This window comes from Crotalus tigris, unplaced genomic scaffold, assembly GCF_016545835.1.
Source record: "Crotalus tigris isolate CLP2741 ecotype Arizona unplaced genomic scaffold, ASM1654583v1 scf7180000024472.5447098, whole genome shotgun sequence".
Taxonomy (NCBI): Eukaryota; Metazoa; Chordata; class Lepidosauria; order Squamata; family Viperidae; genus Crotalus; species Crotalus tigris.
The window spans coordinates 3,818,905-3,843,684 of NW_024100643.1; the positions used below are offsets into that span (position 1 = coordinate 3,818,905).

General features: G+C 38.9%; 1 protein-coding gene across 3 annotated transcripts in view; it reads left to right on the top strand.

The window, feature by feature from the left end:
* NGFR (nerve growth factor receptor) overlaps positions 1–24,780 on the top strand; it is a 262,216-nt gene that overhangs the window by 187,047 nt on the left and 50,389 nt on the right. Inside the window, exons 1-2 of one of the 3 annotated variants that reach the window (XM_039333070.1) lie at positions 2,306–2,646; positions 18,538–18,676. In XM_039333070.1, the coding sequence (XP_039189004.1) occupies positions 2,464–2,646; positions 18,538–18,676 (322 nt within the window). In that variant the 5' untranslated portion in view covers positions 2,306–2,463. Of the gene's footprint in view, positions 1–2,305; positions 2,647–18,537; positions 18,677–24,780 lie in introns of those variants that run through there. The other 2 variants (XM_039333069.1, XM_039333071.1) reach the window with 2 other exon arrangements.

Below are 24,780 nucleotides of genomic sequence, written 5' to 3' on the forward strand. Positions count from 1 at the left end.
ATCTCAAACTCCTCCCTGCAGATTCATATTCTTCAAACAGTGATAGGTGGAACAAGTCAGATGCTCTGCAATCCATCTCCTCTTTTTCAAAAAAGGTCTGGACTCCATTCTGAATATCTAATTCAGAGAGCACTTATCAAGAAAGCAGAAAGGATCCCGGCTAAACTTTTAACATGGCATTCATTATTAAAGCCACAATTGAAGCCATAAAATGTCTGACGAGCAACTAGAAGGTCTATTCAAACTAAGTCATGCTGTTGCTGCACAATACCCAGAGTTGATTTATTGAGCAGAGAAAGAGTTGTGGCATTCTGGAGTGCTGGTTCTTAACCAAATAGGCAATTTAGTTACTCTTAAGTCAGGCAAATTGGGGGTGAGGAGGCAATGGCATGAAACACAGGGCAAGACTGGCCAGATATAGGAAGCTCTGAGTCTGAGCACAAAGATAGCCAATTTTGTTGAGTCAGACAATTGGATCCTTGTTTCTGTCACAATTGATCTAATAGAGGATGTGGAAAGCAGTTGTCTGAGATGAGGGAAGTGAAAATGCATTGCAATATGTTGGGAGAAAGAGGGGGAAGGGAAGGAGGGAGGGAGGGAGGGAGGGAAGAAGGAAGGAAAGAAGGAAGGAAGGAAGGAACGAAGGAAGGAAGAAACTAAGGAAGGAGGGAAGGAAGGAAGACCTAAAGGTAGGGCTGATCTCCCTATGAAAAAGTATAAATCTTCAGACCACATAGATCTGTGACATCAAGCCATAGGTTCCAGGAGACTTTCCAGGAAGAAAGGCCACTTTGATTCCCCATGTGAATAATCTAAATTATAAATGAACTCCACTTGCTAGCAGGATTTACATTTTTAGTTTAGCTGCAGCACATAAACAGGGTTTTCCTTGTTCAATATATCTTGTCATGATTAGTTTTATTTTTTTCTTTGATATAACGTAGGGTGCACATTTGCTGTGTGTATGTGCATGCACGCACACACTATAATGTATATATGAAGATATATAACAACTGATAATCTATTCCACGAGCAGATACACAGTGTTGTTGAAAAAAATGGAAATTTATAGAGCAGTGGTGGCGAACCTATGGCACGGGTGCCAGAGGCGGCACTCAGAGCCCTCTCTGCGGGCACGCGCACCATCGCCCCAGTCCTAGGCCTTCAGCTGGGTTTTATAAAACCTTTTCGCTTTAGGCCTCCATCGCCATGTTCAAAAAAAAAAGGTTCAATTAGTCAATTTCAACTTCTTGCGGGAAAAAAAAATCTTGCAAAGTTGGAATTGATTGATTTAACTTTTTAGTCCCACCCAGTCTGCCATTACCACCACAGCCACGCCCAGCCAATGGGCCACACCCATCCAGCACCCGACGATGCATAAGTGGGTTTTGGGTTGCAGTTTGGGCACTCGGTCTCTAAAAGGTTCGCCATCACTGTTATAGAGGATGTACAGAAAAAAGTCTAAGTGAAGTGTGTCCTAAAAGTCAGATTTAATTGTGTTCCATTTTGCCATAAAGTGTCAATCTCACCTTGGTTCTTGTCAAGATATCTGGCCAAGTATCAGCCTAGCCCAACTTGACCACTCCAGATAGACTGAAGTGCAACTCCTATAAATTTCATCCATCAATCCATCAGGAGGCCAAGAGATTTGCAAGGCTGGGACATAACATTACAAATAATGGCTCCAGATAATAACTTATGGCCATCTGGATGACTTCTGAGGGTCACACATCCCTCACTACAGTTGACTGCTGGTTGGTTGGCCAGCTTACCTTCTTCTCACTTAGATTTACTGTAATCTCTCTCTACTTGTATTTGTCTCTTCAGGCCGGTGGAGTCTGATTAGAAAAAAGAGAAAACAACGGAAAGATTGCATGCCAGCATTGGATGCTTCCAAAGACAAGGCACCATTCCCCAAAGCCATGGCCAGATCTTCTTTTAGCAGATTTTGCAGGAGAAGACAGGAAGGAAGGAAGGAAGGAAGGAAGGAAGGAAGGAAGGAAGGAAGGAAGGAAGGAAGGAAGGAAGGAAGGAAGGAAGGAAGGAGCAAGAACCCCAAAGTGGCAAATGTTACTAGTCCCTGGGCCCCACCCATGTTTCCATTCACTAGTGGAATCCCTGGAAGTTATTTAATATCATTTCCTCACCACTGAGGATTTTAATGCCTTTCTCAACATCTTTCCTCAACTTTCAGGAGAATATTTTTTTTATAAAAAGTTTTACGGGTGGGAAAGATGTAATGAACCAAGTGGTTTTCTTTGATAAGCTCTTCCTGGGCGCCTGAAAGAAGAGGGCTTGTCACGTCTCGGTTATTTGTGCGCTCCTTAAACCACCCAGCCAGTGGGAGGAGAACATCGATCGTTTTAATACTAATTTAAAAAAAAAGGGGGCTGAGCTTACCAGTTACAGAAAGCAGGTGCTGTCCGACTCCCTCAGTTACTAGCGCTGCCTCCGTCGCCATCGATGCTCTTCTTCTCTCCCTCCCGCCCCCATTTCGAGACGCCCCTTGGGGAGGGAATGTTTAAGCAGCCTCCTGCCCCCTCCTCATCTCCCGGCCGGCATCTTCCTTTCCTGCGCCCTATTTTACCTCAGACCATCATGCAGAAGACGACGTTCTTGCTATGGGGCTTTCTGCTGCTTTCCGGGGTGAGTAGACGGTGCCTGTAGGGAACCGGCCGGGGACCGACGGGGCGAGACACGCTGAGAGGTATTAGAGAATGGGTGGGAGAATGGAGAGCATGCGCCCCCTTCTTCCGCGTCGGGCGCTGCTCCATCCCGGAGAGGGCAAAGTTGGGATGGGGCAAGTTGGCGGCTTTTTCTTTCTTTTCGGGGGGGAGGAGGAGGAGACGGGCGAGGAAAGCCTGGACCGGTGAGTATCAGAATGTCGTCTAAGATGATTTGGGATGGAAGAGAGGGTCCAAGACTCAGAAATGGGGCCTCGGCGGTGACGGCTGTCCACAGGGTGGCAAGTGAACCCCGTGAGCTTCGCCGCTCAGGCGTGGGAAGGTTGGGATGCGCTCGCGTACGTCACATGTGAATCTTCGCGAGAGCAGAAGTATCGGTCAAGGTATCAGCCTGGCATGGGGAGAAGGAGTGGTGGAGCGAACTTTTGATGTGCTTCAGTCCGATATAATGATTAGATGGTAATGATGGTATTATAATACTGAATAACAAATGCACACTGTACAGACTGTAGACGGAGTGGGTAATTCTTAGAGCTAGGGGACAGCGCCGGAGCCTCGCTCTCGCCCTTTCCGCTTGCCACACCTTACTTCTGATCGTGGGGATTCCCCCAGAACCGAAATCTATCCGGCCGAGGAAGACATGGATAAGGAATCTGGGGACGGCTATTAGAGTCTTGAGTGGGGGCGGGATGTGGCCAAAGGCTTCCCCGGTCGGGAAAGCGGGTGTGGCGCTTCTGCGAGTGGGCTCCTGAGAACGATCTTCCTTCCCACCCAGCTCCTTTCTTTGTGGCGGCTCAACGGAAGGGGGTGGAAGCGCGCCGGCTGGAAGCGAAAGAGCTGATTTGGGATTTTGAGACTGATTTCACTTTCCTTCTTTCGAATTCTCAGGAGAGTAAAGAGATATGGGATAATAAAGGACGTATATTTTCAGGAGGAGGAACATTTCTACACAGAAATGATTGGTTGCTTACTCTTCGTGCAGAATAAGCATTTTAGCACTTTAGCATACTCTAGTGCAGAAGAACTGGATGCGGGTGGATGAAGGGGCGGTATTGAGATCAGCACAAAGTAATTCAGCAGCAAAACTTCAAAAGGCTACCAAATTCCCACTGACTTTTCCTCCCACGAAGCGTGGGTGGGGAGAAGAGGGTCATCTTCGTTTCACATCTGTTCTGGGGAGGAAATTAGGCTGGAAGACAAAGATTCGTTGAAGGGTGTTCGCTCGTTTTAAGTGCTAATAGAGTCTGCAGGGACACATTTTTATACTGCAAACGAATTCCTCGAGAGAGATTTAACACTTGTCCTTCACAATGATTTTTTTTAATGGCTGACTCTCTCTCTCTCTCTCCCTCCCTAGATACTTTATTCCGCCCAGGAAATAACAGTTTTGATTCTATGGATATGTAATTTTATATTATAGCTTTGAAAGACAGGCTAGAAAAGGCGCAAAATCCCTTTGACTTCGCAGCAGAAGACTCATTTGAAGTGGTCTTCAGCAGTTCTAAAACCATGCAGCTTCTAAAGAGGACCACTGAGCATGCAAAGAGGGCATAAAGAAGGTTCTCATTTATCCTTTAATCATTTGCTCAAGGCAAAGTCCTTTGAGAGAAAGCCTTCTAGTAATTACGGTTTACATATAGATTTATACATCATCCCATTTTTCCACTGCAGGTTCAGTGGAAAAATAATCCAGAATTTTACCCCAAAGAAAATTCTAATGTTTGACAGTAGGGAGAGAAAAGGGTAGAAAGTTTCATGGCATGGGCATGGGGAACAAGCGATGCATTACATGCCATACATTGTAATGGAATCCAGTGAGTTGTGTTTAGGTCCTGACATTGAAAGCATAGCTGGGCAAGGATTATGTCTGGCTCTGTAAAAAAAAGTGATGGGCAATGAGGCACTCAGAGAGGACAAGTCATGTCCTCAAGATCAATGAGTTTGCCCTGAAGGTTACAATCCTCAAACACAGCAGATTTCTACTTCTATCACATTTACTGTAAGGCTGTACAGTACAATTCTTGTAATGTGCCATTCATGAAACACATCAAGCTATAAATGTTCTGGGTTTGTCGAGCATGCTTATGTGCAAAGCAGCTCCAGGTTCAAACTTACTAGGCTTTACCTAATTTGCAAGCACTTGGCTTTAAACTCTCATGGCTTAAAGCACAACTCGGTTGTGAAGTTATCCCCAAAAGGGAAAAGTGTTGCGAGCATTGTAGTAAACCCAGAGTTTAAACTGTAGTATATGAAAAGTGGATGGCAAGAGAGGTGGAGAGCCTCAGGCATAGAAGCAAGGAGAGGAGGGTGTGGTTTCTCAGCCCTAGCAACTCAGTTTTTTTAAAATGACTCTACATCTCTTCTACTGTTTCCTCAGGCAATCTCCAGCAGAGGAATATACTTCTTTCAGTGCTGAGCATAATCTTTGGAGGTGCCATTCTGCTTATTTGTGAATGTGAATGCAAGTGGGGTGGGCCGTGGGGGGTGGGGATGGGGGAAGAGCTCTTCTGTAGCTGGGATTGCAATGTCAGTCCTTGGGATGCTGGAGCTTCACAAGATTCCAAAATCAGTGCCATGCTTCCATACTGTTTTGTTTTCTTTTAGTCAGTAGAAGTCTACCTTCCTTCCTTCCTTCCTCCCTTTCCTCCTTCCCTCCCTCCATCCCTCCCTCCCTCCCAATAAAAGTGCCAAAAGCATCTGTAATTCTTATTTGTGAAGCAGCTAATTTCTTTATAAGTAGAAGAAAATAAAATGTGTCTTATTTTGAGGGACAGTGGAAATGAAACAGCACACCCAAGAAGGGTAAATTGGAAAGTAGCCCCCCTCCCCCCACCAGGAGTAGTAAGTATATTCTTAATTCTGGCAAGGCTTCTGTATAACAGTCAATAAAATGTGAGTCTTCTTAGGGATGGTCCTGCAATTAGAAGGATGAGTAGATGCCTGAAGTAGATGCTGAAGGGCAGGGAGTAATGGTGGTAAACCGTGTATGCTGCAATCATTGCTCTCTTGACTTGGTAAACCAGCTGGCTGCTTTTGGGTCTCATGGAAGATGCTGTCCCATTGCCAGTCCCAAATAAGATTTGACTGAGAAACCAATTGGTTCGTGATGCGGAAAAGAGGAGCACTCTATAGGCTTGCAAGACTGAGAGAAGAGAGAAGAGGGACACACAGAGAGAGGGTTAAAAAATAAATAAAAATGTTCTAAGATTGAAAACGCTTCAAGTCTCAAAAACACAGACCATGCAATTCAGTTAAAATGTTCCAAAGCATGTTTATTCCCAAGTTTGATGAAGCGAAGAGAAGGGGGAAATCTGATGTGCATAGTTTCCAGAAAATGCCTTCTGCCAGAGGGGGCTTGGATGCTATTGTGTTGCTAAAAAGAGAAACAGCAAAACTGGGTAGTGATTATTAGATCATCTGACTTTTCAAAGGGGCAAGGAGGCCTCAGTATTATTCAGGCCACTGCTTGAGAGTTACCGTGCATTGTTCTCTGGACAGAAACTGGGTGGGGCAGGGGGTGTAGAATATATAAGGTCCTGATGAAGAAATGTTACAGCCTGATGAAGATAGAACAATAAGATGGGAAATAAATTAGTTACTTCCATGGAATGAATACCTACCTCTTGAGTAGTCACGGACACCCATGAAGCTGAGAAAAGGGCCATACATAATTCAATGGTACAGGTGATGTTTTGCATTTAAAATATCTCAGATTTAATGCCTGGCTTGAATGTTGAGTTAGCAGAGGGTATGAAACTTTCTGGTCTGAATCCTGCAGGGCTAAATCTTATTGGAATATAGGTCAAAGATTAAAAATATTGGCAGGCTGCTTCCCTAGTATTTGTGGCAGGAAACACAATTAGAGTGAGGCTTACATTTTGGCTTTACTTTTTTAAAAAATATATTTTTATTGAATATTTTACAAAAACAAAACACACTTAAAGAGAAAGAAAATTAATAAGTAACTAAGAAAAATACAGAAAAGGAGGAAAAAGGTATAAAGGAGCAACTTCTGATTTTTTTCCCCCAGGAATTATACATGCATTTCTATATTATCTTTTCTCTAAGACTGTATTATGGCATTGTTCTTTCCATGTTCTACTATTTGTAATCCTCAAATCCTTAAATCACTTTTTTCTATTTTCAGTAAATGTCCATAATGAGTTTCTGGTCACTAAAAATAGTGGTTATTGTTTTTTCTTAATTAAACAAGTCAACTTTGCCATCTCTATGAATTCTGACATTTTCACTAACCACTCCTCTGCTGTAGGTACTTAAAAGTTTTTCAATTTTTGTGCATATAATAAATTTGCTGCAGTTACCATGTGCAAAAACAATTTTTCATAAGTTTTTTCTAGTTGTCTGTCCATCTGTCCATTAGTCCCAGCAAAAAAAAAAAAATAGTTTCATTAAGATTTGGGTCTGCCCAGGTGTGTGACATGCTTTTCCACGTTGCATAATTACCCAGTTTTTTGTTGCCCTGGACCTCCTAAAAATATGCTAGGTGGCCACCAAAATGCAGTCCTAACTGAGATCGAAACTAAAAGGGAACTGTATTGGCCATAGGAAAGAAAGGGTTTTTTTTTAAAAAAAAAAATAATAATAGAAAGTCATACAGTATATTTATTAACCCAATGCAAACACCACTCTTTGTAAACAATTAAGTCATATTTTTGTGTTCTCTGAATTAATAATTAATTAAACAGTCAACATTAGAATCTGAATCAAGTGTATTGGTCTTGCCATCCACTGGAATCAATAGCAAATATTTCTAAAAGAGCATTGTATAAGGGCATCGATATGTCCACATGTCTAAAGAGATTGCCTGCTATCTGCTTAGTTGGAATCTTCTAGAACTATAGATGAGATTGGAAAGCTGAAAAATGGTTTTGGAAGAAAGCAATGGCAAACCACTTCCATAACAAGCATGTATATGCCAACGTATAGTTTCTAGAAACCAAGCATTTCTTGAAGACAGTTTTCCTTTATAACATATAACAAGTCTGACTATTGATCGATCTGGTCTGCTACAGCCAACATAACTTCTGCCCCTCTACCATTACCTTCTTAACCTGTAAACTACATTTCAAGTACTCTAACAGGTGATTTATCCAGCCTGCTCTTACTGGTTTTGAGGGAGCCACCTGTGCATTTCCAGATAAAAAGGATGAGGGCACTGTTTGCCCAAAATGTACATACCCTAATTTTATACTTGGCTACGAATTAATTTGGATGTAGAAATTATATCTATAGTTTGACTAGACAAGCAATGTATCTTACTGAAGTAGGAAAGGCCATTATTAAATCTAATACATGTCAGATGGAGGGCTAGGTCCAGAAGCCCATATGAAAGAAAGTTGAAAAGCTCATTAGAAAGTTATGCGATATATTTATTAAGCCAACACAGAGGTCATTTTTTAAAAAATGAGAATGGAATGGAATGGAATAGAACAGAACAGAACAGAACAGAACAGAATATTGGCCAAGTGTGATTGGACACACAAGGAATTTATCTCTGATGCAAAAGCTCTCAGTGTACATATAAGGAACAAGTGATATGTTCATAATCTTATAGCAACAGCACTTAGACTTATATACTGCTTCATGGTGCTTTACAGTCCTCTCCAAGCAGTTTACAGAGTCAATATATTGCCCCCAACAATCTGGATCCTCATTTTACTGACCTCAGTAGGATGGAAGGCTGAGTCAACCTTGAACTGGTGAAAATCGAACAGCTGGCAGTCGGCAGAATTAGAATACTGCATTCTAACCAACGCACCACCATGGCGCCTGTTAAATGGCTTGGGGGTTGAAGTATTCTTAGAATAGAGAATTCCTGCAAATGGAAGGCAGTCTTTAGGTAGCACCTTATGTGTCCTATATGTAGGACTCATAGGCCCTTTGCTGTCAAGATCTTAGTCCATTATTTAAGCCAGGCTGTTTTTCTAGTTAAATGCTGAGGATCAAGCATGTGAGTTCTTTCATGCAAGGCCCCAAACCTTTGCTGCCATATAGTCTCATTCCCATCTTGTCCTCTCAAAGGCTATGAAATAGGTTAGCCTAGGATCAGTGAGTTTTGTAGCTGAATGAGGATCAATAAGGTCTGCCCAGCCTTAGTCTGATAATCCAGCCTTCCCCAGCCTGGCCCAGATGCTCTCTGAGAATTCTACTAGGTATAGATAATCCAAAACAACTTGGGAGAAAGATCTTTCTTTTAAATTATGTTACACACTGGCTCTCATTAGAGTAACTGGTGCCTACTTGCTCTCACTTTTACATGGCAGGATTGCCAACTTTGAAAATGTGATGTTGCATCAATCCTCCAAAAGAAACAGCTCACAGAGATACTGGTTTAATTGATGGCACCTTAGAGGCTCATTGTTTAACTGTGCCAAGAAGAGCTTATTTCACAGTGTCAGGCACTGAACAGATTTTCATGCCCCTATAATTTTCAGGACCAGCCATCAGTGAATTGGGAAAGAACCAAAGGTAACAGGAATTTAGAGAGTGGACTTACTGGTTAGAGTTAGACTCTCAGAGCTGCCTAAAACAAAACTTAAAATATTCTCCAGGGCAAAGAAGAGAAAAAAACAACAATAACAAATTGTTATGGTGGAATCAACTTGGGCAAGGAAAAGAATTGTGATCAAACCAGGGAACACCTATCATCCCTCAAGGTACTCATTATAACTGTCCGAATGCATTTTTGTGATGTGAGTACAGTGACCCAGATATTAGAAAGCTGTACCCCCCTCCAGACAAACAAAAGATAAAGAATCAATACAGCTTGCTCTGCCATTAAGGATTTGGAAGAGGATGAAAAATCAGAGCAGCTGTAATATCTCAACCAATTGTCTTTAAAGGATCAGTAAAGAATAAATTGACCTACAAGGATTTACTGGCTTGCAAACTTTAAGGTGAGTAGCAGGAGAAGTTAAAATGAGAGACAGAGACAAATGGCCTTTCCAGATTCTCCACCACATTTGCTGGCAAAGAAATTGGCTGAATGAATTTCTCCAAAGGATAGAGGCAATTTTCCAAGCATTTCTCAAGGTTAGTATTTCCCATTAATGGAAGGAGTACTATTAGTGAAGTAGCCTCATGGAGCATTGCTTTGTATTGTGTGTATATGTGTGATTGTGTGATTTAATGGAATCACATCTGGAGAGAAGGGTACACAATGAAGTACCAAATATTCATATACATCCTTTGGTTATCTTGTCATTCAACAAATATAATATCACACCCCACCCATAAGGATGTCTTTGGAATTCTCTTGTCCTTTGAAGTAACTGCTGTGGCAAATTCTCTTTCATCAAATTTGAATGGGAATGTAAAATTTCTCCATATGGCATTCATTAAATTCCCCCTCCATAAAACAGCTCAAATAGCTTTTGTTTATGCTTATTACTCACAGAGCACATTTAATAATTTGCTCTTGTGGCATTTTATTACAATCTGTGTTCAGGATAAAATTTTAATCAAGCAAGGTCATGCTTGTATCCACTTTACAGATAAGAAAATTGAGGATGAAAGATGGTGTCCTATAATAAATTGGTATTATAGGGAGGACTTTTTTGTTGCTGAGAAATTGAATGGGGCAAATTATTATACTGTTTATTCCAAATGAGTCATCACAAGACCAGATTTGTGAGTAAGGAATATATTTGTACTTGTAGGGCATGTATAAATGGTAACATCAAAACAACATAAGTGCATCATATAAATTGAAGTGACCCCTCTGCACAGCATGGTTTATATGCATAGTGTCCATGTGCATGGTCCCACCAATAAGTCTAAACCAGTGAATTTCCAAGTTGTTTGTAATCTATGAACTGTAACTCCTATGCACTAATTTCAGATTATACAAGTATCATATTATTCCAGTATTCGGTGCCCAATTTTTTTCTGCAGGTGTACAGATCAAGGGGTTTTATTTCTGTCTTTTTGCCACTAAAAGTAATATTCAAAACAATTAATACTTGAGTAACAAAATGCACACAAAATGCAGCACTAAGAACAAGCCAATAAAATAGCAATAGCATTTAGCACTTAAACTTATATACCACCCCACTGTGCTTTACAATAGCTTCTGAGTGGTTTACAGTGTCGGCATATTGCCCCCAACAATCTGGGTCCTCATTTTACTGACCTTGGAAGGATACAAGGCTAAGTCAACCTTGAGCAGATCAGGATCGAACTCCAGGCTGAGGGCAGAGTTAGCCTGCAATACTATATTTTAACCACTGCACCACCATAGCTTCTAAATAACCTAAAACATATTTCAGTTAAACATATCCACACCACTGTAATGCTAAAGAAACTTATTTTAGAAGTTATTTTCCTACTGATGGAAAAACCTACTGTGGCATGGAGTTGTCTGGCTTAGGGTCTCAGTGCTTTGGTTAGAGAAGAATCAAAGGAATATACTTTTTCTAAGGATCTGCAGACCCAGACAGGTTTATATGGGACAGTGTGATCTGCCTTTCAGAGGAATTGTTCCTTTTCCAAATGTTTATTACTTGTCTGTAGTTCGTTGGACAGCGTACTAGTCTATTAAAAAATACAATACAAAACAAAATATTAGAAACAGAAGCATAGGATGAAAGTCTGCATAATAACCATTAATCATAACAATAAACGCAAAACATAACATCTATAAAACTAGGAGCAAAACAACTTCCATGACTCCAAAATGGTTTCATTGGCAATTCCATTTTATTGTTATTTAAATATTTTTATTACCTAAGGATTGCAGTTATATTTTTATGCATATTAATGCATCAGATGAGACCTGCTGAGAAGGATATTTCTCAGAATGAATGCTATCATTGAGAGCGAAAAAACCCCTCTGTCTCCTTCAGTTATTTGACTTTTCTTTAGGTGGGAGAACCTGGAAAAGGCCCCAGGTAGAGATAAATGTAGGAGCTGCTTCTTCAAGTGAACAGATAATATTATAAATATCATGTAGCTTCAGAGTTTACCCCCATGGAGAGGTTTATCATATCATTTCTTCATCATAAAATAGATCTTTTCATTTTTTTCAATAATCATAACATTGAATTTTTTTGTAATGTAACAGTTTTTTAAATAATACATTTCAGAAGTAACTACTCAAAACTGAATTGTTCTGTAATGAAACAATTTTTAAAATAATACCCTTTTAGAGGTAACTACTCACTGCAGGACCCACAGTGAAGAAACAAAGACACCATCATTGACCAGTTAGCCTCTACATACAGACAATCCTTGCTTAGTGATTGCTTTATTAAAGGTGTTTTATTAACAGGCATATGCTTTTATGAGCTGAATTCCCTTTGCCAGATGTATACAATGGCTTGATTGATATAGACTAGAGCTGCAAACTGGTTAATTCGAAAAGGTGCTTCAAGATATCTTCTTGTGTTTAGAACTGTATCAGAATAACAGAATAACAGAGTTGAAATGGGACCTTGGAGATCTTCTAATCCTGCTCAGGCAGGAAACCCTATATCCTTTGTTTATAAATTTAGATTCCAATCCAACCCATTCACCATTCTTCACACTTAGCTCAGCTGTCCTGCTGCAGGCTGGTTTATTTAGTGATAAAAAGCACTCTGTTGTCATAAAGTATAGTAAAAGGTTGATGTTAAGAAATATGTGCAGAATGCCCTTTCCTATTGAATAAACCATCTTCAAAATTGACACAGCAAACAAGTTACAAAGCTCTATTCCTGCAATCTCAATAACAAACAATGCTGCTGCTATCAGTCAAATCGAGATAAATAAAAGAGGAAATCTACCTCATCTGAAGCAAATCTCTGTTCCTTCTTGTGAGCAGTCCCTTAAGCTACCTGGGTTCTCCAGATGTTGCATTCCAGTTCCTAGCACCCCATAATCAGTAGGGTGATTATGTGTAGTGTATAGTGCACAATGATGGGATCTTTAGACCAAAGTCATTTGGCGGGGTACCCTATATCCCTTTTTCAATTCATAAATTGAGAACATTTCTAAGTCAAAATGAAGCAGTTTGGAAATTTAACTTTATCTCCCGAGTTCCTTGTGTTCCATTGCATACACTTACAAACAAAACATGAATCCAACTTAAAAGCAATTAAAGGGTTTCCAAATGTTTCATTCTTCTGATTTCCCTTTTGTTCCATCTGTCAGAATGTTTTATGAGGCTAATACCTATGTCAACAAGAGCCATGTTAATAGTAAACACATTTGGATGAATCTAATGAAGAACATGTGCCCTTACCCAAGAATAACAATCTGGGTACCAAAAAGGAAGAAATTTTAGTGTTTCTGGAAAAGTTGAAGTTGAAACATAATGCAAGATGCCAGATTCAACTTCTCATCCTCCTTATTACTATTACTATTATTATTTTTAAATGAACATGGAAGTTAAATTTTCCACATCACTGAAAATGTGGATTTTCATTTTTGGATGTTTCATGCTTGGGGTAGTCTTGCCATTAGCACAGCCAGCTATGCTTTTAAAATTTAACCAGTAGAAAATATGCTGGAGCCCTTTTTTTCAGTGGAAGAAAACAACACTGAAAAAAAAATGTGGAAACAGTAGTATGTCTTTACTTGTTATTAAAAAATCCAAATAATTGGCCTTTTATAACAAAAGATCCTATGGAATCACATTTTTTAAAAAAATCAATGCACAATTAACTATTAAAATAGCAAAAGAAATAAACTATAAAGGACTGAATGAGAGATCAAATTTAATCATACAGAACTGGAATAAAATCAATAGGATGAGTTAATATATAAAAACCCCATTGATTTCAGAAACTTTGCTCAAAATATAAGAACAAGGATCCACTAAGATCCTTCATTATTTTGTGGTTACCAAATCACACACACATTTGGCTGACATGTTCAAACTGAGGATCAGCCTGTCATTCTTGGCTCAGAAGACCAACATAGATGTCATATCACTTGTAACATGCTTGAAATATATTCACTGGTAAAGTGACTGTTTGCTATTGTTCTTCCATGTTCTTCCATGGGCAATCATACAAGGGTTAATTTTGGCTGATAGTCTATCCTATATGGCAATGTAATGGACTGAAAACATGCAGGCAAGCTCTGTCCTTCAGCTGCAGATGTGTGCAAGTGAGGAGTCTTCAAAGAGCCATCGACAGATTTCATGCACCAACAGTGCAGCTATCAGGAATAAATGTTTCTTTGAGGGGGTGGATGGGGAGTGTTGCATGTTTTAGACCTTCATAATTTCAATTCAGAAATTAAGCCATGGATGGCTCCAGCAGACAGTTTTCCTCAATCTGGTGTCATCCAAATATACTGAGACAGCAACTCCCAGAATTTCCAAACAACAACATTACAGGTATTAGTTGGGATATCAGAGATGCTGGCCAATAGATACCTGCAGCTCTGTGTATCCATATTGCAGATGTCAGCTACACAAGCAATAAATGATAGCTTTGAGGCAGGATTTATTTTCACCAATAACAAAAGATTATATTTTAAAGCAGCAGTCTGCCCACATGACAGGAGCTGTGATAGCCATCTACAGTACAGGTATCAGCTCTATCAGATGGAAGTTGAAGCAGGATTTGTTTTCTTGTTCCAGAGAGCGAAACTAGAATTAATCCATGGAAATGTCAAGACAGCAGATTTCACAATGTATTGGAAGAGATTTCCTAGGTGTAAGAGATTTTTAACTGTGGAAGAGTTTTTAGCAGAATGTTGTGTTCTTTTGCACTTGAAATGTTTAAACAGAGATTAGATGGCAAAGTGGCAATGATACCAATGTTGCATTTTGTACTGGAGATTCTCCACTGAACAGTGGAATAATAGAACCATATTATTGGAAGAGGCCACTGAAAGCTAGATGACCTCCAATGATCTTTGCATTTCCATTGTCAGTATACAAGATTAATAGTACTCAGATCATGACAAAAGCACTTCTTTAAAGAAAGAATAATTGTAACCCTAATATAGTTAAGGACTTTCAGTTGTATAGTGGGAGAGTTATATTTCATGAGAAATGTCCTAAGAAAACTTTCTGTTTTGCCATCAATGAATAATGTCAAGGGAGAAAAGAACATACTGCAGTTTGAGAAATCAATTCACTATCAGTTTCAACACCTAGCAAAAAAGTAGCTAATTCTGCCACATCTGTAGTTCAGGCCAGATTTATGAGCTCTTCCTGTAGATGAATCTGGCATTTATCACTTCCTTAGCTCTGTGCACACAGAAGTACTGTGGGTCAAAAAAAAAAAAAAAAGCTCTTACTACATTGCTCAAAAGAAATTACAAAAAAATAATTAAGAGAACTGTCTCTGTACTGATTTCCTTCTCTGATTTTATCAATATCTGATGAACTCTCCTCTTTATTGGGTTTTATTGGATGTTACTGGGTAATTTGGTCTTTCCTAATAGGCTGGGTATGTTTCTAAAGCGCTGAAACCCAGCACCTCCCCGGTATTCATTAAAACATTACAATATTTTTCAGCTCTTGGGGGAAAAAAGATAGCAGGTACTTTAAGAATCACATTAACTTTAAAGTCATCTGAAAAATAGTAAGGGTGCTGTAGCAAATAGTAGGGAGGTACTATGTTTGTGTGAGATCTGATGCACTGTTTTCTAATCATTTTCAAAGTAAACCTTTAATTCTTAATGCATTTCTTGTTCTTTTACAATTAAGCTGCAAGCTCAGTTCATTAGCATTGCCTCTTTCCAACTTCTAGTAATATCAAATTTAGCTGTTTTCCTAATATTCAGACCTCTACTGTGATGATTTATTAGCCTTTCTGGGCTTCTTTGCTGCTCTGTTGTTTCTGTGTCATCAGATGAGTCAAAGAATCTTGACTACATCTGTTCTTATTTCGTATTGTATGTTGTGCTGAAATGAGGATTGTTAATCTTGATAAATTTAAATTAAAACTTTTTATCAACTTCAGAAAAAAGTTGCCATTGTTCAGCTTTGAGTCTCATTTTTTTTCTTAATAGTTAGGAACAAATACCTGACTTTGACTGATCTTAAATAAAAAGCTGTAAATGATGTGCACACATTTCATATTCTTTGTTAAATCCACCTGCAGCAGCACCTCTGTAAACTATGTTATTGGCTACATGAGAAAGTTGGTGAAAAGTTTAACTCCAAGTAAGGAGACTTGGTGTAGGATACAAGCAGAACTTTAGGTGAATGTGGGAACTGCAGGGATCCATCTATTGTTTTTCAGCTCTGACACTGGAAAAAATTGTATCGTCTTCTAGAAAGAGAAAAGAAGAGTCTCCATAACTTCTGCAAAAGATGGGTCTTCTGTGATAGGAACCCAAAAGGGAAAGGGGAAATGCCACCCATTCCTTCTGCTTTTATTCTGGAGGACTTCTGCAATGGTAACAGGAAACATGAAAGGAAACACATTTTCTTTCTGCCTCTCTGAATCAGGGGGAATGAGGAATAGTTCCTGATCCTTCCAGAAGAAGGGGTAAAAGATTCAGAGGAGTATGTTGAGAACTCACATTTCTCAAGGCAGGAGTGCCTGTTATGTCAATATTAAATTGTCACCTAATATTATGAGAAATCTACCTGTTAAGTCCTGGGAAAGGCAGGAAAAAGAAGTAGCCAGTCTAAATCGTAAGGGTATAAGAGAAGTGTGCCCTCAAGCTGGCCAATGGCAATTAACTTCTTAAAGTGGCATCATTTTGAATGTAGTAAAAATTTGTATTTAGCCATGCAGTTTCAAGTGTTTCTGCTGAATTCAAGACAGAGGATCTGACAGTGATGCTGTCATGGATGAAAGTTTTCTGAAATGGTGCTTCTGGGTTCCCACGTTTTTCCCCCTCAGCTGGTTCTCTCTTTACAGCATACACAATGTATTTCTTATGTCTTGACATGCCTTACTAGAGTAGCAACTTTTGGGGGGAGGTGTCTTCCTTTGGCCACTCAAAGTTCATATAGTTTTATTTCGATTCTTTCTTTGGCTGTTTTGTATAACAGCTGGTAATGTTTTTTTCAATGTCCAGAGGTTGTTGGGGCTTGGATTGGCAGAAATTGGGTGAAGTTGAACCCAAGAAGCTCTACTTGCTCATCAAGGCTCTCTATCTGCTCTTGTGTGGTCTTTGGAGGGAGTGGCATAGTCCCTGAAGCAGCTGCTTTGCAACTTGGGGGGTCCTCTTGGACCAAGGGCTATTGTTATATGGGCAGGTGGAAGGTGTCTAGGAAACCTTTTGCCTGGTTCCAAATGGGACACCTGTTGAGCCTTTCCTGCACTCAGAGGATTTTGAAACTCATATCATTTTTGCAATGCATCCTCATGGGGCTGCCTTTAATGATCTACCAGATACCCCATTTCAGGCAAGATGAATAAGTGTATTTACTAACTGGTACTAGGTGCCTGAAGCATGTTTACACTGCAGTAAATATGTACACTTCCAGATGTGATTTAGGTTATGATGATATAGACATTTAACAAATAAGGAAATAGTTTATTATATGTGTGTTTTTCTTTTATCATAACAAAATTTACAGATTAAAGGCAACTTGGGATGAGCTTCTGGGTACCTGAAGCTATAAGGTCATGATCTCTTGTTGTTCAGATAAAAATGACAAGTGCACATTGTTATTCTGAAGTTGGTGATTCTATCATGCACTCAAATCTTCCTATGTAATATAGGAATTGTAAATTGGAATGACATAGATGCTACACAGAATTTTATAAATTAAGTTTGAAATCTTGCTCTTCAAAATATTCAAGGCTATCTACAACATCTACTTTCCAGATCACCATCTGACCAATGGCCATGACTGGCCACTCTTTAAAATGACCTAGTTGATCTAAAGAATTAAAGCAGATTTCCCCAGATGGATGCTTTGCAGTTATGTTGTAGTACAATTGCCATAGGTCACAGTTCACAGACTTTGGCTTGACTGTATTGGGAACTGTGAAAATTGTAGGGCAGCACATCTATATAGCAAATGTTGAAAAATGTAGACTTTCAGGAATGTCCACCAAGATAAACGCAATATCTGATTAAAATTATTTTACATGAGGTCAGACAATTAGTCCTTCTCACCAAGTTGCCATGACTTTCCAATAAAATAATTCTAAACAGAAATTTTGTGGCACTTCACTCAAACTCAGATATTACCTATGTAATTATTTTCTCACCGTCGTGCTATGTACAGCATAAATTTGCAGATTTATCCCTGACACTGGAAATGTCTAAGAAATAATGAAGGTTCACTAGGAATCTATTTAATAGATCACAAGACTGATAATAGAGATAAGGGGTCCTTGGTGCTCTCTAAGCTTGCTTGTTTCTTGCAGATGTTTCATTATCGAAACTAGGTAGCATAATCAATGCTCTGATGATGTTACCTAGTTTGGGTGATGAAATGTCTGCAAGAAAACAATCAAGCTCGGAGAGCACCAAGGATCCCTTATTTCCACCCTGAGCTACAAATATCCTCCTTTATTGATAGCATAGAGCAGGTGTGTCAAACTCACAACATTACGTGTCGTGTCATGACGTATCATGACTTTTTTGCCATTGCCGACAATGGAGTGGGTGCGGTTTTGCTATGATGTATCTGGCCCATGGGCCGGCAGTTTGACACCCCTGACATAGAGAGCTTGAGAAATTTCCCTTTTGGGCAGTTGGAATGAAGCCCATTAAAGGGAAAAATCCTATGTAAGTCCATTTTTTTGGTTCCACACCAATGATCCAATGCATAAAATAGTTTATTTTTTATTTGCCAATCTGATGAATCTTCTTGGCCAAGTCCTGGAGCCTGCCAGCAGCAAAAAGCAGCATCTTTGGGAGTATCTTTGCGTCCTGAGTTAGAAGTAGTCTTACCATCTGGGTTCTGCTTTTTCTCTTGCTATAGGGCTCAGCAGGGACCAAGGAACAGTGTTCCACAGGGAAATTTACTGCCAATGGGGAATGCTGCCGAGCCTGTAATCCTGGGGAAGGAGTTGCCCAACCATGTGGAGTAAACCAAACTGTCTGTGAACCTTGCCTGGACAGTAAGTAACATATTATTATTATTGCAATAAATATATTGTACTTACATCACACTTTTTTCTTTGAGAATTGAAGCAGCATTCTCAAGGTTTCTCTTCATTATACTCCACAAGAACAGTTCTCTTGCTTAGGTTGAACTAGGAGAAACTGACTGGTCTAAAAGTAATAGTGAGCTCCATGCATGAATGGAAATTTATGCAACCTTTCGGATCAGTTGATTAATCCAGTGTTTGAAGGACCACTCCGGTCAAAGAAGAATTCTTTTAAAGGCAGAGTGGATGCTCATATGTGATCAGTGACCAACCAAATGTCAGTGACCATGATATCCCACTGAATCATCTATGAAGGCTAGGGATTGGGGGTAGTGGTAGTTCCAGTTGGTAGTGGGGAAGGAGAGGTTTCCAGTCACCATTCAAAAGGTCATCAGCAAGATACCTTAATCAAAGGTATCAAAGACCATTTAGAGATTTTAAGGACTTTTCTGTCTTGGAAACATATAAGCATTGTCCTGAGCATCCCTTCAGATAATAATTCTCCTTTGTACTCAGAAGAGGATTAAAGTTGCATGTCCATTTGTGTATGAACCCACATTTTTTGCAGGCAAAGGGGAAGTCCAATAAGTAACAGCTTGTTTTAAAAAAACTTTAATGCAGTTTTTTCCCCAGCCTAATGCTTTTCAACTACTTTATCTATTAAACTGATTTATATTCTGCCTTTCTATTTAATCAGGTAGAAAAGTCTGCTACATGCTTAACTAATTATATAATAGAAATAGCCAAAAGGATTGTGTGGAGCTATAATCCACAACGTTCTTAGGTTTTATGGTCATTGGGCATTTTGGATGGACATAATCACAGAGTAATAGTCCATTCATTTTAGAAGGGAACCCTGTTTAAATTGTTGAGGTAACAGATTGCAGATATACTGATTTTGCCTTGCCAATGAATTTTACTTTGTGAGAATAGGGTAAAGTTTAACTGAATAGTGAAAAACAATGTCCATCCTTTCTTCCATTTAAGTTCTTTTTTTTTTTAAGAGGAGGGAAATGTAAGAAACTTCCATGAAAGTTGCAGTCCATAAAATAAGCTGTTTTTAAATATTTTTTATTGTATGTACACATCTTAGGCCAAAGGTCTCTGATTTTCCTGTATGCTTTAATTACAAAATTATTTTCACTAATCCTTTCATAGAATTTGTAGATAAACTCTCTTCTTGCATATATCTATTTATTATGAATGAAGTATTGATTCATAATATTTGGAAATTGTTATCATGTGACCATGGCTCATTCTGTGATGTCATAATTAGAAGTAACCAAGTACCAATGACTATGGGGACACTGTGATGGCCAGAACTTTGAGGACTGGTCATACTTGTTCAGCACCATTGTAAATTTGAATGAGAGGTCATAAACCAAGAACCACTGCGTACCCAAGTATAGTAGTAAATAGCAAAGCAAATTGTTCCTTCTTAACCTAGGTAGCCACTGCTCTCATTGCAGGATGTTTTTTAATTGTATGTTTAAATAATATCACATTTACTTCTCCAATGAATTTAGATAAATAATAGCATACAGGATGTTTATATTTTGATTGTCTTGTTGGTCAGTGCTTTCATTCCAATACAATCTGTCTGCTTATAAATAATATTAGCATATATTCACTAAGCAATCCAACAGCCTAAAAAGGACATCAAATAAGTTATTCTTTTTATACAAATTTATCCTAAGCAAGGAAGTTGCAGCACTACAGCCAGTATCCTGCAAATGAAGATTATTCAATGAAGACAAATTTGGAGAAATCTATACAGGTAGTCTTCAATTTACGACCACAATGGAGCCCAACATTTCTGTTGCTAGGCGAGACATTTGTTAAGTGAATTTTGCCCAATTTTACAATATTTCTTACCACAGTTGTTAAGTGAATCACTGCAGCTGTTAAATTAGTAACACAGTTGTTAAATGAATCTAGATTTCCCATTGACTTTGCTTGTTAGAAGGTTGCAAAAGAGGATCACATGATCTGTGGACACTACAACTGTCATAAATATGAGTCAGTTGCCAAGCATCTGAATTTTGATCCCATGACCATGGGGATGCTGCAACACTTAGTGTGAAAAAAGATCATGTCACTTTTTCAGTGTTGTAACTTTGAATGGTCACTAAATGAACTGTTGTAAATTGATGACTACCTGTATATTCCTAAATGTCACAATTTAGCATTTTGATAGGACAATATTTTTCCAGGGCACTTTTATAATGATAGAACTGTTCCTTTAGAAGACTCCATAGGGCAGGACCAGTTGTGGGATTCAAATATATGAACAACCGATTCTCTGTGTGGATGCCGCTTCAGGAAGTCCATTCTGGGCCTGGGCAACCAAAAATTAGCTACCGGTTCTGTCAAAGTGGTGCAAACCGGCTGAATCCCACCACTGGGAAGGACACATGATATTAATGAAGCAACAAACAAACAAGCAAATTTTGCTCTCTGAGAGAGAAACAAGTGTCCTCAACTTCTAATAGAGGAATCTTGCTTTGATGGTGATGGAACATCAGTCTCCAATTCTAACTTAGAGAGCCCAGAGCTGATGGCCTGGAACACATGTGTCTTAAAAGTGGCTATTGCTGCTGCTGTACTTTCATCTTCTGATCTATTGAGATGATTGCCTAACTTTGCCTAATGGTAGAGACAGGATTCCTGCTGGCCAATATTAAGCACCTCTGAGGAACCAATCCGACATATTAGCATAGTTGAGTATGTTTAAACTGTGTTCTTTTTAGACAAATGTAAATCTACATTGATCAAGTTTAGCAATCATGCATTTTGATCCTTCAGGATTTTCTCAGCACAAAGCTGAATCTGTATTTGATTACCCGCAGATTTCTCTGATGTCTTCAATTTTCTTTGTAACTAAGCTATTCCATAACTGCTATGAAAATTCTTTGAATATATATGTTTATGATTCCCATCACATTCAGGGAAGATCTTCTGAGTAATTTATTTTCATTTCATTCTCAGGAAGTCATTTTCCCCTATAAAATATTGAAAAGCTGGCTATTTTTTGTTTCCAAAAAACAAAACCTGAATATTTCAGCCACTTTTTCTCTGGAAGCTCAATGGTTTTCATCTAAGCTGCTTATTAGGTTGCACCTTTTTGTGCTATTATTTTAGAATTTCTCTTTACCACAGGGTGTCCCTGGGTATAGCATTTTTAAATCTTTCTGCATCAATTTCTTTTAAAAAATATAATCTGTTACACACTGTATACTATATTTGCAGTACAGTATACAGTATCTAAAACCAAGAACATGCCCTTTTACTGCCCTTGCAGTAAAACATTCTCCAAGGTTATTTCTCTGGTCCTCTACTACCATATCACACCCTCAGTGTCTTGAACCAAAGAAACCTAGGTTCATATCTCAACTAGGATTGTACATGCCCTGCTTTCATTCACTTCAGCATTTTTGTGGAATTTCTGCAAAAGTAAAATACCACTCCAAACTCCTCCTATGGATTATAGGATAGGAGTCAAATAAATCAATGAAAACACATTTAAAACTCTGTCTTAGGCCCAGAATAGTAATCTGTTCAGGAAATTATATGTTAATGCTTCTGGAGAATGCTTAGTTTTAGGTTTTGGAGGTTCTCCAAGAGCAGCAGGAATAATTATAGTATTACTGCGGTTATTGCTTTATGTCGTCTTTCATTTTCTGGGTGGGATACCGTGAAACTTATTAAAGAACGTACCTCTCAAAAACAGTTCTATATTTCTGTTTCTGACTTAAAAGTGTCCTTAACTGTGCTTCAGAGGCTGAAAGAAAAATAAGGTATTTAATATTCCCTCCTTCCACTTGCTCCTTAAACACCAATCCATTGGGTATCTTGGGGTCCATTTAATATTTCTCTGGAAGAATGCTAAACTGGTGCTAAGAGCAGCTTCAGCAATAGTTGGTGGGGAGGGAAAGGCACATAAGTACCCCTCTCTCTGGTGCTTCACTGTGCAATCCCACATCCAACTCCCCCACCTATCAGCTAATTGTTCAGGCTGCTTTTTGGACACAGTTTAATGCTAAGGTGACCAACTGTCCTCCTTTAGGGAGGACAGTCCTCCTTTTGTAAGTTCTGTCCTCCCTCAAAAAGTGTCCTCCTACATGTCCTCCTTTTCGATATTTGAAGACTAATCTGCAGGGCTTTTTTTTCCCCCTCATAGAACGCTTAGAACGGCATTCCGGCACCTTTTTTTGATGGTTTTTTTTTCAACTTTTGCATGAGCTGTGCTACTCCCGCTATTGGCTTTCAAAAGCCAATAGGAATTGCTGCTGAGCACAATTTTATTTACAATATTTTTTCTTCAATTTATTTGTGTCCTCCTTTTCATTGTAAAAAAGTTGGTCACCTTATTAATGCTACATTCCAAATAGCACCTAGCAGTCACCCTGAATGGGGCCAGAGTTGCACCATAGAGCAGCAGCAGAGAGAGAAATCCACCTCACTCTTTTCTTTCCAGTATCTATCATCTTCTCCATCTATAACTCACTGGCTTCCATTCAGATTGATCTAGGTTTATAGACCTGCATGTAAAGGGAGACTATTTAAAACAACAGAGGGAAGTGCCCAGGAACCATAGCATACCACAACCAGTCAAAAGTAGCCAAGAGATTCTGTGCAGATTGTGTGCCTTCCCCCTAAGGATCACCTGACTGTGCCATAAATAAAATGGTAAATTATGTCAAACTCTTACATGGTAAAATGGCCTCAACATATTGGCTCATCAAAGGAAGATACCTTATTTTAACACTGAAATAGCTAAAGGTTATTAGGCTACCTTAAATATGGGTTGGGAACAAAATGGTAAGTTTTGGGAGAAAGTATTAATAGTTACCTGGGTATGCACTATGGTTAAATGCAAACAGGAAAGGGCTTCTGGACTTCATCCTAAGGCAGTAGCTCAACTAATGTCATCCTCTGATGGATCACTTTTATATCCTGATATTTCTCCACTTGCAGATGCATCATTTATTTAAAAAAAAATCCAAAAGACATTTTCTTTTCCCCAGAAACAGCATATTGGAGACCCGGGGGCACATGTAGAAATTAAGCAATTGATTCTGTTTGTTCTTTGGGTTCTGTTTGTAGCTTGTCTTTAAATACGAGCAAGCCTTTTTCTGCAAAATTCTAGGAAATCTCATCCTGGACTAGAGATGCATGAAGGCCCTGGCAATGACAGGGCTGGGTGAAGGAAATCTAAAGTCTTTTTTGCTCTTCACAGCATTTGTTAAAATAGCTAAAAATAGCCTTCTTCTGCAAAATCAATGGCTGCTACTTAATCTCAACATGGAAGGGCAGCAGAGATGCAGGATATCAAATACCAACCAAGAATCTGACCTTGGAAGAGTTGCTGTATTGGCATTTGACAGTGCAGGAAAAAAAAAATAGAGAAGCCAGTGGCCATGTTTTGCAAGATGGGGGGGGGGAGAGAAATACAAAGGAAATTGGTTTTGTGTCTCAGATTCTTGTCAAATCTCAGAGAGCTCAGATACCCATTTAGCACTTTTCTAGAACACATAGCCTATGTCAAAAAAGCGCTTTTTGAGCTGGGTGATTTATTTAATCTGCCATCAATTCAAAACATCATCTATGTATCATTTAAAATTTATTTTGAAATTGGAGAGAGAGAGAGAGAGAGAGAGAGAGAGAGAGAGAGAGAGAGAGAGAGGGAGAGAGAATTATATATAAGGTGTGTGGACAATGACTATATTCTTATATTACTAAATATAAAGAAAATGATATAAATAATTTAAACAAAGTAACACAGTATTGCAGAAATCATATACCACTGTGCAAGCGCCACCAAGAGAAACTGAATTTCCTCTCTTATAACTTTCCAAACTGTCAAACAGCAATGAGTTAGGCAATTTTAGCCTTAGGATTTAATGATTCCATCTCTCCTAATACCGTACTTATTTAGTTAATTAATTATTTCAGGGCATATAGCCATTTATATCAAATCTCAAATGTATGATTCTGGGTAATTAAAAAAAAACTGCAAAAATAGCAAAATGCAATTTTAAATATATAAAAAATATTAAACTATATAAAATCTA